This window comes from Eurosta solidaginis, chromosome 1 (genome assembly GCF_040869045.1).
Source record: "Eurosta solidaginis isolate ZX-2024a chromosome 1, ASM4086904v1, whole genome shotgun sequence".
Classification (NCBI taxonomy): domain Eukaryota; kingdom Metazoa; phylum Arthropoda; class Insecta; order Diptera; family Tephritidae; genus Eurosta; species Eurosta solidaginis.
Genome location: NC_090319.1, coordinates 396,729,802 through 396,745,654, shown reverse-complemented (window position 1 = coordinate 396,745,654; position 15,853 = coordinate 396,729,802). Strand labels below are relative to the sequence as shown.

Sequence of the window (15,853 nt, the reverse complement as noted above, 5' to 3'; positions counted from 1 at the left end):
TAAAAATCTCAACATTAGGTCCTTTTGATAAGGGTATTTTTGCTTCGAAAGCGCTGCGTAACACTATTTCGTATATATGGTGACGACACGGCAAATGCAACAAGCTTTTACCAAGTTTTTGTTCCAAGAAACCAAAAGCTCCCTGTAACATGCCCGTGTTCGACGCCGTTGTATCACAACACCCCGCTTCAACTTTGTCGTGTACTTTCCACCTAGCAAGTAAATCGTATACTACAGAAGCTTGTGCTTTTCCACTTCCGTTCGAAATTGCTGGAGCACCGAGTAGTTGTTCTCCATCTTCTCAGGAAATAATTGTTGGAAGCCTACTTTCCCTGCTCCTTCTGTTGCAGGCAACAACTTCCCATCCCAGTGAACGGTAACTGACGTAATAGCTTTGGATTCAAACGATCGTTTTAGCTGCTTCATTATGTATCTGCGCTTTTGTAGACGACATCGTCGGATACTACCGTTTACGGTTAGAGTTTTTACATTTGCACCAAGGGCGTCAGATACTGCTATTAGTATTCTGACTGCATTTCGATCGCTGAATTTACAACTGTCAAGAACTGATACTAGTTTGGGTATAATAAAATTTGTTTGCCCTCGTTTGTTTTTGCCACTCTTCGACTTGATCGTTCTAGTGAGCAACGCAATTTACGCTTATCACGAACTGATACTTGTTTGGGTGTAATTAAATTTTTCTGCCCTCTTTTGTTTTTTGGTTCATTTCGACTTGATATTTCTAGTGAGCAATTGCTTCCCCGATCAAAATCTTCATTTTCGCTTTCTTCAACGGCTTCTTCTAACTCAGTATTGAAATGATATTTGGAATTACATAATTGTAAAAAGTAACAAAGAATGTTTATTACCTCCAGGCGAGTCTACATCGCGGCTTTTTTTAAGCACTTCTTTATTATTTCCGGTACAATTTATTCTTGAAAATGCGCCCAAACGTCATTTCTTCCTCTGATTGATAAGAAACTCCTCATCAGTTTGGTTGTTGATCACGTTCAATGCTTTTTCGTGAGCTATATCAAATACATTTTCCAATTCTTCGCAAAATCTCGACTCTTTCGCTTTTTGGGGTGCAGAATGGCGTTTACTGCTTTTAAAAAGCGAACGCCATCTCATATATAACGCTTCTAACTTCGCAACACTATGATGTTTAGGCATGAGAGAGATGCGTGCTTTTTGCCAAAACACTTCCGTCTCTTTTATCACAAGATATGCACTTTCGCGAACACTTATTTTTATTTTTCTAACATTGTAGAAAAAAAAACCGTAACACTTGCCCTGAACTTTTACCCCCCTGCGACACGCCTTAGGCTTTTCAAATCATAACCAAAGTTTGTATGTGATATCTCCGAACATAATGCTATCTATTTCGGGTATTAGATAGAAAAATCACTTTTATTTTGCGAGTCTCCATAGGGTAGTCTGAATTTCAACCCCCTGTGACACCCCTTAGGCGTTTCCAATCGGGACCAGAATTTGCATCTGATATTGTCTACCATAGGGCTACCGATTTCGAGTATTAGATAAAAAGAAAAATCACTTTTATTTTTTGAGTCTCCATAGAGCAATTTCAACTTTGACCCCCCTGCGGCACGCCCAAACCATCTCCAATCGGGATACAATTTTTTGTGTGATATCTTCGGATATATTACTATCGATTTAGGGGTTGAGACTTTGGAAATCTGATGATAAAATTTTCTCCATACAAATAAGGGCCACCCTAATATACATACATAGAAGGCGACGAAGAGATATCTCACACACACAAATGTAGTCATCAGCCGAAGTACTTACTCACACATACACACGCATATGGCTATAAACTACAAATATACATGTATACAGCCTGTAACCAAGCATGAAATACAACTCTTCGCGAAATTACTAACCCTTAGGAGAAATGGGTGAACGAGGAAACCGAGAGTATAAAAGCAGCGCAAGCTGAGTAATAACTAATCAGTTTTGATTTAAACACGCTATTGGTTGTGAAGTACTACTCCCAAAGTAATCTAATCTAACATAAGTCTTATACAGGCCTCATTCCTTTTATCGTTATTCATAATTTTATCAAATTGGAGTCATAAAAGACTCTTAGATGATACTATTTTTGAGGCTGATATTTTTCACATATTTCGGACCCATATTTAATTCCATAACTGTCAGCGCTTCGGGAATGTTTATAGGGTCCACATATTTACGTAAACAAAGCTACCACTCCAACATGCTCATGGCGCTCATAATTTAAGAATCCGAAATGAATCCAAAATAAATGGGAAATGCAGAAATTGGAAAAATTATCATTTATCAACTAGTTATTTATATTTGTCAAAGTTTTGAACACATATTGATATTTTGTTGCGAAATTTCATAAAAATATTAATAAAAAATTAATTACATATTGGTACGAATATTAGCAAAACTAAGGAGTGCTGCCATTTCCAGGCCGATGCTAAGCAGTGACGTGAATTCACATCAATAATTCAATCATTATGTATCTACATAAACGAATCAATAATTGCGTCTACACATTTGTACACATTCCGACGAGCAACATTTACATACAAGGCAGCGAGAGATGAGATGTCACACACAGATGAATTTACTTATACGCTTATGTGTGTGCGGGAGACTGTAAACTACAAACTCACATATGTACATCTGAGAAGCGCTAAAAAGTAGACAATTGTAAACAAGTAGAAACTATATGAGAACTATACACACACGAATATAGTTGGTAAGTTCTGGAAATGGAAGAGCCTAGAAGTATGCAGCGTAAACTATAAAAGCGGGGCAGGCGAGTAAGAAGTAATTCAGTTTGATTTGAGATTTGGATTAAGCGCTATCTAGCGAGCTATTATTTTGAATAGTAGAGTTTCATTTGAGCTGTCAATCAGTTTGGTTATTAAGTAAGCTATTCGTTGCAAAGTACAAGTGTTATTGTGAAGTACTTGAATAAAGGCCATTTTGCATTATTACATATTGGAGTTATTTATTCAACAGTTTAGCGATACGAACTTAGCAGAGGGTTGCAAATAAGAGGATTTGCAAGCAAATTCATTACAATTGGTGTCAGAAGAGGAATTGTTGAATAAATTCCGAAGACTTCGAATAAACTTGGACATGGCAAAGTTCAGTGAATTGAAGATCCAGCAACTGAAAAAGGAGTTGGAGAACCGTGGATTAAATACAACTGGCAATAAGATCGAACTTCAAGCACGACTACGAGAGGCAATGGAATTAGAAGGAATTGACGTGGAAGAGTATGTCTTTCATCTTGATGGCGATGAGACAACAAAATTGGAGGAGAAAAATGAAACACCGCGGACAATGGCAAACACAGACTTGAACCTGATATTGGCTGCAATATCGGCACAAATGTCCGAAATGTCATCACAAATATCCACCAACATGTCATCTCAACTGGAATCGCAAAAGACAGATATAACATCTAAGATGGAAACACAGTTAGAAGAACAGAAGACATATATGGCATCCAAGATGGAATCACAGGAGACACGTATTGCAGAAATGTCATCTGAAATAACAGCGAAGATTGAAGCACAAGAGGCACGAATATCCGAAATGTCGGCGAAAATTTCAGCACAGATATCATCGCAGATCTCTGCTCAACTGGAAGAGCAAGAAGAGCGTATCTCAACAAAGCTGGAGGCACAGGAAACAAGATTCTCATCGCAGCTGGAGGCTGTTAGTGAACGACAAAATAAAGTGGAGGCCGAGATGGATGCTTTGAAAGATCGGATTCAGGAGTTACAATTGAACCGTCCAATCACTTCAACGTCTACTCTGAAGGTAAAATCCCTAACGTTTGATGGTTCTGTTCCATTCCAGGTATTTAAGCTCCAATTTGAGAAGACCGCAGCAGTGAACAACTGGAATGTGGAAGATAAAGTTGCCGCGCTCTTCGTATCATTGAAAGGACCAGCTGCCGAAATATTACAGACTATTCCAGAGTACGAACGGAACAGTTATGACACATTGATGGCTGCTGTAGAACGGCGATACGGAAGCGAACACAGAAAACAGATATTTCAAATAGAATTGCAAAACCGCTACCAAAAAGCTAACAAGACTTTGCAGGAGTTTGCTTCAGATGTTGGAAGGTTGGCTCATCTCGCAAATGCGGACGCACCCGTGGAATACACCGAGAGGGTAAAAATCCAGAGTTTTATAAATGGCATACGAGACGTGGAAACGAAGCGAGCTACATACGCAAACCCAAAGCCAACATTCGCAGAAACGCTGTCACAAGCTCTGATTCAGGAAACAGCGTCGCTTCTGTGTAAGCCAGTTTTCAAAGCACGCCGTGTGGAAGTAGAAAGGCCAGAGTGGGTAGACGCAATATTGGAGGTGCTGAAAGGATCGCAAAAGCGGAGTGAAAAAGTTATCAAATGCTTCAAATGCGGGAAGTCCGGTCACATTGCACGTCATTGCGATCTTGGTCCTAATAGTTCCAACAATGTGGGTGGCCGTAAACGCAAAGCTGGAGGAGATGAGCAAGAGCGAGTAAGAGATAAAGAACGAAAACTTGCCCCGGCTATTGAATGTCCTGTGATATCTGTTTCGCAAATTGGAAGAAAATCGAGCAGTCTTACCGTCAGAGGGAATGTGGATGGCAACGAACGAATACTGACTGTAGATACGGGCGCATCTCATTCCTTGATCCGATCTGACTTGGTCAACAGGAGAGTAAAACCGTTACCTGGAGCAAAGTTGCGTACGGTCACTGGCGAGTATAACCAAGTTCAGGGAGAAGTGATATGTGAAGTATTGATTGGGAAGGTCATGGTTCTACACAAATTTGTTGTGGCGGAGATTGTTGATGAAGTTATATTGGGAGTGGATTTCTTGGTTGACCATGACATCAAGATCGATATGCAGAGAAGGGTGATGCATTATGAGAACCAAGATGTGCCACTTAACTTCAGTTTGAAAAAGGGTTCAGCAGTAAGCGAGTGCTGGTGGAGGAGATTCGACAGAGACCACGAAAGTCAAGGAAAGTAGATCGAGCAAAGGTTGATGGATCGAATGTGCCAAATAAAGCGAAATTAAAAGTACCTGCGAAGAAAAGACCGGCATCAACAAACCCTAATGGACGCACTAAAATGACTGAAAGATTTTTTCAGAAAGAATGCAAGGATGGTTTCAAGCCAGCGCGCACTTTTGTTGGGAAACGTCGGAATGATACTGAGTATGTGAAGCCAATCCGTCAAGAACAAGCTCTACAAAGTAGTTCTTCATTGGCCAAGCAACAGAGTGCGAGAGAACGTTCCAGAATAATGAGTAGTAAGATGGAACACAGGTACGACAGGGAAAATAATTCGGAAGGTTTCCGGAATGGAGATTTGGTACTGTTAAACAACCCTCACCGGCGGAAAGGTGTTCCAGCCCAATTTCGGTGCAGTTGGGAAGGCACGTAAAAAGTTGTTAAGAAGATCAGTGATACCATCTACCGCATACAAACTACTGGGAAACCACGGATTAGAAGGGTGGTACATTTGGATTTGCTAGCGGCGTTTAGATTGGGAGATTTGTCTGATCGGGACGATCAGACTTAGGTGGAGGGCAGTGTTACGAATATTAGCAAAACTAAGGAGTGCTGCCATCTCCAGGCTGATGCTAAGCAGTGACGTGAATTCACATCAATAATTCAATCATTATGTATCTACATAAACGAATCAATAATTGCGTCTACACATATGTACACATTCCGACGAGCAACATTTACATACAAGGCAGCGAGAGATGAGATGTCACACACAGATGAATTTACTTATACGCTTATGTGTGTGCGGGAGACTGTAAACTACAAACTCACATATGTACATCTGAGAAGCGCTAAAAAGTAGACAATTGTAAACAAGTAGAAACTATATGAGAACTATACACACACGAATATAGTTGGTAAGTTCTGGAAATGGAAGAGCCTAGAAGTATGCAACGTAAACTATAAAAGCGGGGCAGGCGAGTAAGAAGTAATTCAGTTTGATTTGAGATTTGGATTAAGCGCTATCTACCGAGCTATTATTTTGAATAGTAGAGTTTCATTTGAGCTGTCAATCAGTTTGGTTATTAAGTAAGCTATTCGTTGCAAAGTACAAGTGTTATTAGAGGGACTCATGATAGCATATAAACTTATAAGGTGTAAAATTATATCCATTTACACACGCGGTTATATGAACGCACCTAGTAATACTCTTGATAAACTTGATTGTTTTTCAGCTGTATTATTTCCAAAAAATTTTTTTTGATTGTTATACAAATTAAAAAATACCAAGATTAAGTGAAAAATCAAAACTAAAACGTCTTTACTAAGATATTCTTGTAAATTACTTGCTGATGTTGGAGATTTCTGATGAAAATGCCTGCTGTAATGTCTGCAAGGTTGCATTCCTTTGAGTTTATCGCGTTTACACAATGAAATGTGCGCGTAAATTTATACAAATTGTGTAAATGATTTTTCATACAAAATTTGACAGCTCGTGCGTAAACTAGATAAATTTATACGTTTACACAATTTATAAGGCATTTATACGGTTACATGAGTCCCCCTATTGTGAAGTACTTGAATAAAGGCCATTTTGCATTATTACATATTGGAGTTATTTATTCAACAGTTTAGCGATACGAACTTAGCAGAGGGTTGCAAATAAGAGGATTTGCAAGCAAATTCGTTACAATATGTACACAATTGTTACCCTTGCTATTATTTCTTTGTATAGGCATCGACGCTTCTCGACATTTTTAATGTGACCGCAAAGCTGCCACACTCTGTCCTGGTGTGTCGAACTATATATGCCCCTAATAAGCGCCGGCGATGCCTAATAAATAAGCCAAATAGGTGTCATATAATTAAAGTTTATAATGACGACAGAAAGAGTTCCTTTTAAGATTCATGTCGGACTATTATTTAGGCTCAAATGGTATAGGTTAATAGGCTCATCTAGGACGACCATTGCAAGAAGGGAAATACATTGGTTTCGGCCTCCCAAATGAGCTCATACCGACTGTAAACGCTCCAATTTAGATATTTTTTTTTACTCTTTTTTGACTTAAAATGTTTACTGGGCAAACTTCAATTTTTGCAACGGCATGCACTATTGGCTAAATATTTTTGAAAAACGCTGGATTACAGATTAAAACTAATTCAACCGATAGCGTAGTGGATATCTACACACCTATATAGGACAAATTGGGTACATTTTGGATTGAATTTGTGTGTTTGTTTTCCACATTTTCCAAATGATTATTTTTACCCTTCTTTTGGGCAAATATTTGGGTATTTACCCATTTTTACCATATATAACCAATTTACAGGGTATTTACCATTTGGGTATTTACCCTTTTCCCATCTCTATTTATTTTGTATTTTGTTATTTATTTAGTAAAAAAGTTTCAGTGGTATTAAAGCTTATGCTTAAAACCAGTAACATAAGCTTTTAAATTTCAAAATATAGTTACATTCTTATCTTATATACCTTTGAAATTTGACCATAAACCAGACCATACTTTCCTAAAGGTTTTCGATGCGCTGAATTCAAATCTGGACGCAGAATTGCTCTATCACGTCAGGATTTTGAGGTATCCTAACCTAAATGTGCAAAAAACACCGTTTTTGCCTATTTTTGGCGGCCACCGTGGTGTGATGGTAGCGTGCTCCGCCTATCACACCGTATGCCCTGGGTTCAACTCCCGGGCAAAGCAACATCAAAATTTTAGAAATAAGATTTTTCAATTAGAAGAAAATTTTTCTAAGCGGGGTCGCCCCTCGGCAGTGTCTGGCAAGCGCTCCGATTGTATTTCTGCCATGAAAAGCTCTCAGTGAAAACTCATCTGCCTTGCAGATGCCGTTCGGAGTCGGCATAAAACATGTAGGTCCCGTCCGGCCAATTTGTAGGGAAAAATCAAGAGGAGCACGACGCAAATTGGAAGAGAAGCTCGGCCTTAGATCTCTTCGGAGGTTATCGCGCCTTACATTTATTTTATTTTTTATATAAACGACAAATTTTTTTTTTTAAAAAGCACACATAGCATCTTAAAGAAGAAGTCTTTCTCTGACGAATGGCGTTGAGTTTGCTCAAATATCTTTTTTTTCGCTAAGATAGAGCAATTTAAAGTTTATAAATTTGCTAATTTTCCTATAGCTGAAAAACCACTGAATTTAAGTAGGTGATAGAGCAATTCTGCGTCCAGATTTGAATTCAGCGCATCGAAAACCTTTGGAAAGTATGGTCTGGTTTATGGTCAAAAAATTCGGTCTCATTTTGTCGGCCTGTGTAATTTTCATAGCAAACTTAGAAATATTTTTTAAATGTTAGCAAACAATGCGTCATTCGTGTTGCTTCTTTGCTCTTTGATCAACGGCAAATCCACTACCACTTCGATAGTAACATTCTTACCAACACAGTCACAGTCCAAAGATTTGAGCAGCCCTGCTCTAAAGAGCGAAATTTACGGCTCACGATGGGCATATTAACTGGCCACTGCCTTCTGGCGTCACAGGCTTATACATAGGTTAGGCCTCGTCAGTGACAGCCGATGTAGAAAGTGCGAGCTGTCGAAAGAAACGGTTGAGCACGTTCTGTGTTCGTGTCCTGGTAGTTATCACGCTAAATCCTAGAAAACTTGTGGTGTTCGCCAAGAGACCGGGGTTATTTTAAACCAAGTCCTGGCACCTAGCTGGGGGTTTTCCGTTCGATCGTCAAACAAATTCTGGTAACACTATGGACACATTCAGTTTAAGTGAGGACTTTATTGACCGGTCAGTTCAACCTTAGCTAACCTAAAGGGTTTTCCATTTTATTACGAAAATGGTGTAAAAATATTCAAATGCTTTCATTTCATTCTGCCGAAAAAATTCCACACCTACGAATTGGCTCATTTATGTATGTATGGATAAATTTTAGTCCATAAATTTGTTAGCCGCACTTGCCACATAAATAAATATGTATTCTATATTTGATAGCTGCTTATTTCTATGTTGGTAACACACCGAAACCCACAAGCAAGGGAGCACAACGCTTACGTGATGAACGTGGTGGTAGCACTGCGCTAAGCAGACGGTATCGCAACAAAGATATAACACTTTCGTTACCCGATGGCAAAACTTTACGTGATATTAAATGGTTTTCTGTGTGGTGCGATGAATTTGCAGTAAATTTTGGTGATGTTTCTATACCAAATGACTTGGACTTCCCACGGCCGCAGAAAATCTCATCTTTAAAGGGAGTGCATGGTGTGTCTTCCGACAGCATTGTAATTGTAGATGCTCAAACACTTTTAATACCTAACTTTAGCTACGATGGTGAAGCCCCAGGTAATCTTAATATAATTCAATGAAATTATCATGTGTTATACGATCCCGTAATTTTATTTACATATTTTCGTTTTAAAGATGCAAAGTTCTGGGTTGGACGTGGACAGCGCCCCAGTCCACAAGGCCTTCGCATTCCTGATGAAAACGGCAAAGAGAATCCACTTCGTCGCTACGATCGAAAAACTATTGTACTTACCCTCCCCGACGACTTGACCATTTTCGACATAGGCCATTTTGGTGTATGGTGTGAAGCTTTTACAGTCGATTTTGGCCATGTTCGTATACCGGAAGGATTGAATGTACCACCATCATTAAAAATGCTTGGAATTAGTCCGCAGGTAAACAAGTATAAGCAGATAGCGTAGAGCTACCCACAATATACTCCTAAATGTTGTTAATAATGTTTTATTCATTTCATACATTATTTACGCAAGTGAACTTCTCTAACTTTAATTGTCATACAGCCAACAGTTTCATTAAAAAAATGATATAAAACACAATTAGGCATGTTCCATATATTTGTTTTTTTGCATTGCTTGAGCTTAAACTTATGTGAAGAGCATTCCACGGTTGGTAAGGGACAAATCGAGCGTATTTTTTTCAGTTTTCGACCTTACTTAAAGACAAACTATAACTTTTTCAGACTAACTATTTAGCGCAATAATATTGTGACGAATATTAACATCACTATGCTGTTAGTAAATAATCACAACAAATACAGTAAGCAGGTAATGGTATGTACATGCACACACATAACTAGCAGGTCGAAGTGAAGAGATATCTCACACACAAATGTAGTCATCAGCCGAAGTTGTTACGCACACATACACACGCAATAGCTCAATTACCATGCAGGAGATACAATAGTTTTAGAACGTGACACGTCTTGACCTTAGGAGAAATATGCGGACGAGGCAACAGAGAGTATAAAAGCAGAGCAAGCTGAGGAATGACGAATCAGTTTGATAGTGAAGTAGTCTAAATAAAGACCATTTGGCAATACTGAATATTGGAGTTATTTATTCGACAGTTCTGCGATTCGAACGTAAGCAGAGGGTGTATAAAAAAAAAAAAATAAATGTAAGGCGCGATAACCTCCGAAGAGATCTAAGGCCGAGCTTCTCTTCCAATTTGCGTCGTGCTCCTCTTGATTTTTCCCTACAAATTGGCCGGACGGGACCTACATGTTTTATGCCGACTCCGAACGGCATCTGCAAGGCAGATGAGTTTTCACTGAGAGCTTTTCATGGCAGAAATACAATCGGAGCGCTTGCCAGACACTGCCGAGGGGCGACCCCGCTTAGAAAAATTTTCTTCTAATTGAAAAATCTTATTTCTAAAATTTTGATGTTGCTTTGCCCGGGAGTTGAAGCCAGGGCATACGGTGTGATAGGCGGAGCACGCTACCATCACACCACGGTGGCCGAGGGTGTATAACTATCGGAAAATCTCCAGAATTCGTAACAATTAGTGTCAGAAGAGGAATTGTCGAATAAATTCCGAAGATTTCGAGGACAACAAGGACATGGCCAAGTGAAGTGAATTAAAAATTCAGCAATTGAAAAAGGAGTTGGAAGCGCGTGCATTAAATACTACTGGCAATAAAGCTACAAATACGACTAAGGAAAGCTATGGAATCGGAGGGAATTTAAGTGGAGAAGTATGTCTTTCATCCTGATGGGGAAGCCGCAACAACAAAAATGGAAGAGAAAAACGAAACATCGCAGACAGCTACAAGCACAGACTTGAACATGATATTGGCCGCAATAACACAAACGTCGACAATGACATCCAAGATGGAAGCACAGAAAGCACGCATTTCAGTAATGTCGTCGCAAATTTCATCTCAACTGGAAGAACAGTTGGTATCCCAACGCGTATTTCAGAAATGTCGACACAGATTACATCAAAGATGGAAACTCAACCGCAAGAACAAGAGACACGTATGTATAGCAGTACTCCTCGAAGCACAAGAAGCGCGTATATCATCAAAACTCGAAGCGCGTATGGCCGAGAAAATAACGTAGTGTGACGAATATTAGGATTTCTAAGCGATACTACCACCACTAAGCCGATAATAAGCAGTATGTACGTAAACAAATCAATCATCTACACACATACATACAAGGCAGCAGAGAAATACTCACAAAAGCATGTCATCATCAGCGAAGTATTACTCGCATATACACACGCATATAGATACAAACTACAAATATACATGATATAGCTAATTACAAGTAGGAGATATGTACAGCAGTTCCAGCAGGCGAAACGTCTGGACTGTAGTAGAGATATGCGAATGAAGCAGCATTGAGTATAAAAGAGCGCAAGCTGAGCAATCATGAAGCAGTTTGATTTAAGCACGCTATTGCTTGCGAAGTATAAGTGTTATTTTGAAGTACTTTCAAAGTAGTCTAATAAAGACCATTTTGCATTATTGAATATTGGAGTTATTTATTCAACAATTCAGCGATACGAACGTTAGTAGAAGGTGTAAAATAAGCGAAGTTTTCCCTAAACTCGTTACAATTGGTGTCATAAAAGGAATTGTTGAATAAATTCCGAAGATTGCGAATACAACTTGGACAATGCAAAGTTGAGTGAATTGAATATCCAGAAACTGAAGGAGGAGTTGGAACCCCGTGGATTGGCTATCACTGGCAATAAATCCCAACTACAAAGACGACTAGGGGTAGCTATGGTATTTGATGGAATCAATGCTGACGAGTATGTTTTTCATTCTGATAGCGACAAGACAACAACAAAAATGGAAGAAAAAAACGAGACACCGCAGACAGTGACGAGCACAGATTTTAACATGACATTGGTTGCAATATCTGCACAAACATCGACAATGGTGTCTCAGCTGGAGTCACAAGAGGCACGCATTTCAGAAATGTCGTCGCAAATGTCTTCTCAATTGGAAGAACAGAAGACATATATGTCATCTTAACTGGAAGCGCAAGAGGCACGTATATCTAAAATGCCGACACAAATTTCGGAACAGGTATCATCACAGCTCTTTGCGAAACTGGAAGAGCAGGATGCAAAAATTTTACAACTCGAGGGCAAAATTGATGCCGAGATAGAAGCTTTGACAGGTCTTATGCAGCAGTTACAACTAAATCGCCCAGCTGTTCCATCGAACTATCCGAAGGTAAAAACTCCATCTTTTGACGGCTCTGTTCCTTTCCAGGTATTTAAGCTACAGTTTGAGAAGACCGCAGCAGTGAACAACTGGAATGCTGAAGACAAGGTTGCAGCTCTATTCGTAGCACTGAAGGGGCCAGCAGCCGAAATCCTACAGACGATTCCAGAAGGAGAGCGGAACAACTATGAAGCTTTGATGGCTGCTGTAGAACGGCGATACGGAATCGAGCATAGGAGACAGATATAACAAATGGAGTTACTGAACCGCCTCCAGAGGCGTGGTGAAACATTACAAGAGTTTGCGTCGGATGTTGAAAGGCTGGCACATTTAGCGAATGTGGACGCACCCGTGGAATACACCGAAAGGGTAAAAATCCAGAGCTTTATTAATGGAATGCGGGATATCGAAACGAAGCGAGCTACATACGCAAACCCAAAGCTAACATTTGCTGAAACAGTATCCCATGCGCTTACTCAGGAAACAGCATTGCTTCTGTGTAAGCTAGTTTTCAAAGCACGCCGTGTGGAAGTAGAAAGACCAGACTGGGTTGATGGATTCATATTGGGAGTGGATTTCTTAGTTGAATATGGCATCAGGATCGATATTCAGAGAAGGATTATGCAATATAAGAACAAGGATGTATCACTTAACAACATTTTTGAGAAAGGGTTCAGCAGTAAGCGAGTGCTGGTGGAGGAGATTCGACAAAGACCACGAAATTCAATACCGAATGTACCTGCGTGAAGAACACTGGCATTGCCAAACCTTAATGGACGCTCTAAAACGAAGGAAAGAATTTCGCAGAAATAATGCAAAGGTGGTTTCAAGCCAGGGCACACTACTGTTGTGAAACGTCAGAACGATACTGATTATGCAAAGCCAATCTGTCAAGCTCAAGCTCTTCGAAGTAGTCGAGTGGCCAAACAACAGAGTGCGAGGCAACGAACTAAGATAATGAGTAGTAAGATGAGACACAGGTACGACGAGAACAACAATTCGGAATGTTTATTGGAGAAAGATTTGGTATAACCCTCACCGGCGGAAAGGTGTTCCATCAAAATTTCAATGTAGCTGGGAAGGCCCGTACAAAGATCAGTGATGTCATATACCGCATACAAACAATTGGGAATCCACGAAATAGAAGAGTGGTTCATTTGGAGAGGCTAGCAGCGGTTGGATCGAGAGATTTGTCTGATCGGGACGATCAGACTTAGGTGAAGGGCAGTGTGACGAATATTGGCATCACTATGCTGTTAGTAAATAATCACAACAACAAATACAGTAAGCAGCTAAACTTACATACATGCACGCACATAACTAGCAGCTCGAAGTGAAGAGATATCTCTCCCACACACATGTAGTCACCAGCCGAAGTTGTTAGGCACACATACACACGCAATAGCTCAATTACCAAGCAGGAGATACAACCGTTCTAGAAAGTGACACGTGTAGACCTTAGGAGAAATATGCGGACGGGACAACAGAGAGTATAAAAGCAGCGCAAGCTGAGGAATGACGAATGAGTTTGATTTAAACACGCTATTAGTTGCCAAGTACGTGATAGTGAGTAGTCTAAATAAAGACCATTTAGCAATACTGAATATTGGAGTTATTTATTCGACTTTTCTGCTATTCGAACGTTAGCAGAAGGTGTATAACTGTCAGAAAATCCCCAGAATTCGGTACAATATTGTGTGGTACATGTCTAAATAAAAATAGCAACATGCTTTTGAAATATTTTTATAGGTACATATGTGTGTGAAAAATCCAAAATAAGCGTGCCTTTGTACGCGACAGCAAAAAATCGCCGGATTTTGTGGTTACATCGAGTCAAGTGAAATTTTTAGCAAATCGAATAATGTTAAACAAAATACGTTTGGTAGAATTTGTATCAAGGTTAGTGAAAATGAGAAAAAATTTAAAACTTATTCGGAAAAAGTTATAATGTAAAAACTAACTTAATTTTTGATTTTTGATGGCCTTGTTTATTTAAAAAATGTAGGGGTTTGTGAACTCGAGGCCTTGCTTTAAATAAAACACTGTGTTAGTATTCACACATTTATTTGGTCGATATTTCGACTTCAATCTGAAGTCATTTTCAAGACTTTTTTAACAACATGAAAAGAAAATAAACAGAAATATATAATTTATATCACATACATATATACAGTTATAACACTAGATCGACTTACTTGCATGTAAATGCCTGATCGACTAATCAGATGTTCTAACAAAATAATAGGAAGAAGGTGGAAAAAGGAAAGTAAACAATTAGAGTACCGCAAGTATAAACAAATTTTAAGGTACCGTATAAGTAGACAAAATTACACAACAACAATCATAGACAAAGAATTTTTAAGAAAAACAAGACAAAATACTTTTTCCACCTTCTTCCTATTATTTTGTTAGAACACCTGATTAGTCGATCAGGCATTTACATCCAAGTAAGTCGATCTAGTGTTATAAATGTATATATGTATGTGATATAAATTATATATTTCTGTTTATTTTCTTTTCATGTTGTTTTTAAAAATGTCTTGAAAATGACTTCAGATTGAAGTCGAAATATCGACCAAATAAATGTGTGAATACTAACACAGTGTTTTATTTAAAGCAAGGCCTCGAGCTCCCAAATTCTACATTTTTTAAATAAACAAGGCCATCAAAAATCAAAAATTATGTCAAATCGGAGAGCACACCGAAACAAAAATACACTAAAAGTGTATCAAACCATCAATCACAAGTATGATAAACAAACCAACAGATTTATCAAACGCTATCAACATACGGCACAACAAATCACAAGATTAGCTGAGTCGACCAAGTTTTTAGAAAGATGTAAAAGAAATGGCTTGAAACCGAACTTCATCATAAACGCAACAAGGAACATCAGGTACACCATAAACAACAACATAAGTAAAAGCAAATCAACACGTAAGTTCACCAATATAATTTCCTCATATATTGATAAAGTGCAAACGAAACTCTTGAACATTATAATATGCATGAAACATGAACTCTTAAGATATTACAAAAGAGAGACAAATAGATTGAGATCACAAATTACATTAGCCTTGGACACATCTCATTCAATTGCATTTTTCGAGAGCGAAGAGTTGCTGGCGAACAAAGCCACCAAAAACATTAAGAGGACACAAACCAAAAAGTATGACAACCTCAGACGGAAAGAAAATGCCAAAATGAACATTAGGGTGTTACCGGAATGGTTCCGAAATTTAACAAACACAGAAATTCCACATGATATAAAGTGGCTATTGTCCCAAGGTCCAAAATACTCATTACCAACTGACAATAAGAAATTCCCCCTCTTTCAAATCATAGCAGACGGCGAA

At 38.9% G+C, this 15,853-nt stretch overlaps 1 protein-coding gene across 6 annotated transcripts in view; it reads left to right on the top strand.

Moving 5' to 3' along the window:
- Positions 1-15,853, top strand: part of Skel (DM13 and DOMON_DOH domain-containing protein skeletor) — a 174,227-nt gene that overhangs the window by 84,625 nt on the left and 73,749 nt on the right. For all 6 annotated transcript variants that reach the window (XM_067763747.1, XM_067763749.1, XM_067763750.1 and 3 more), the window contains exons 3-4: positions 8,999-9,349; positions 9,428-9,687. In XM_067763747.1, coding sequence (XP_067619848.1) covers positions 8,999-9,349; positions 9,428-9,687 — 611 coding nt within the window. The remainder of the gene's footprint in view (positions 1-8,998; positions 9,350-9,427; positions 9,688-15,853) is intronic.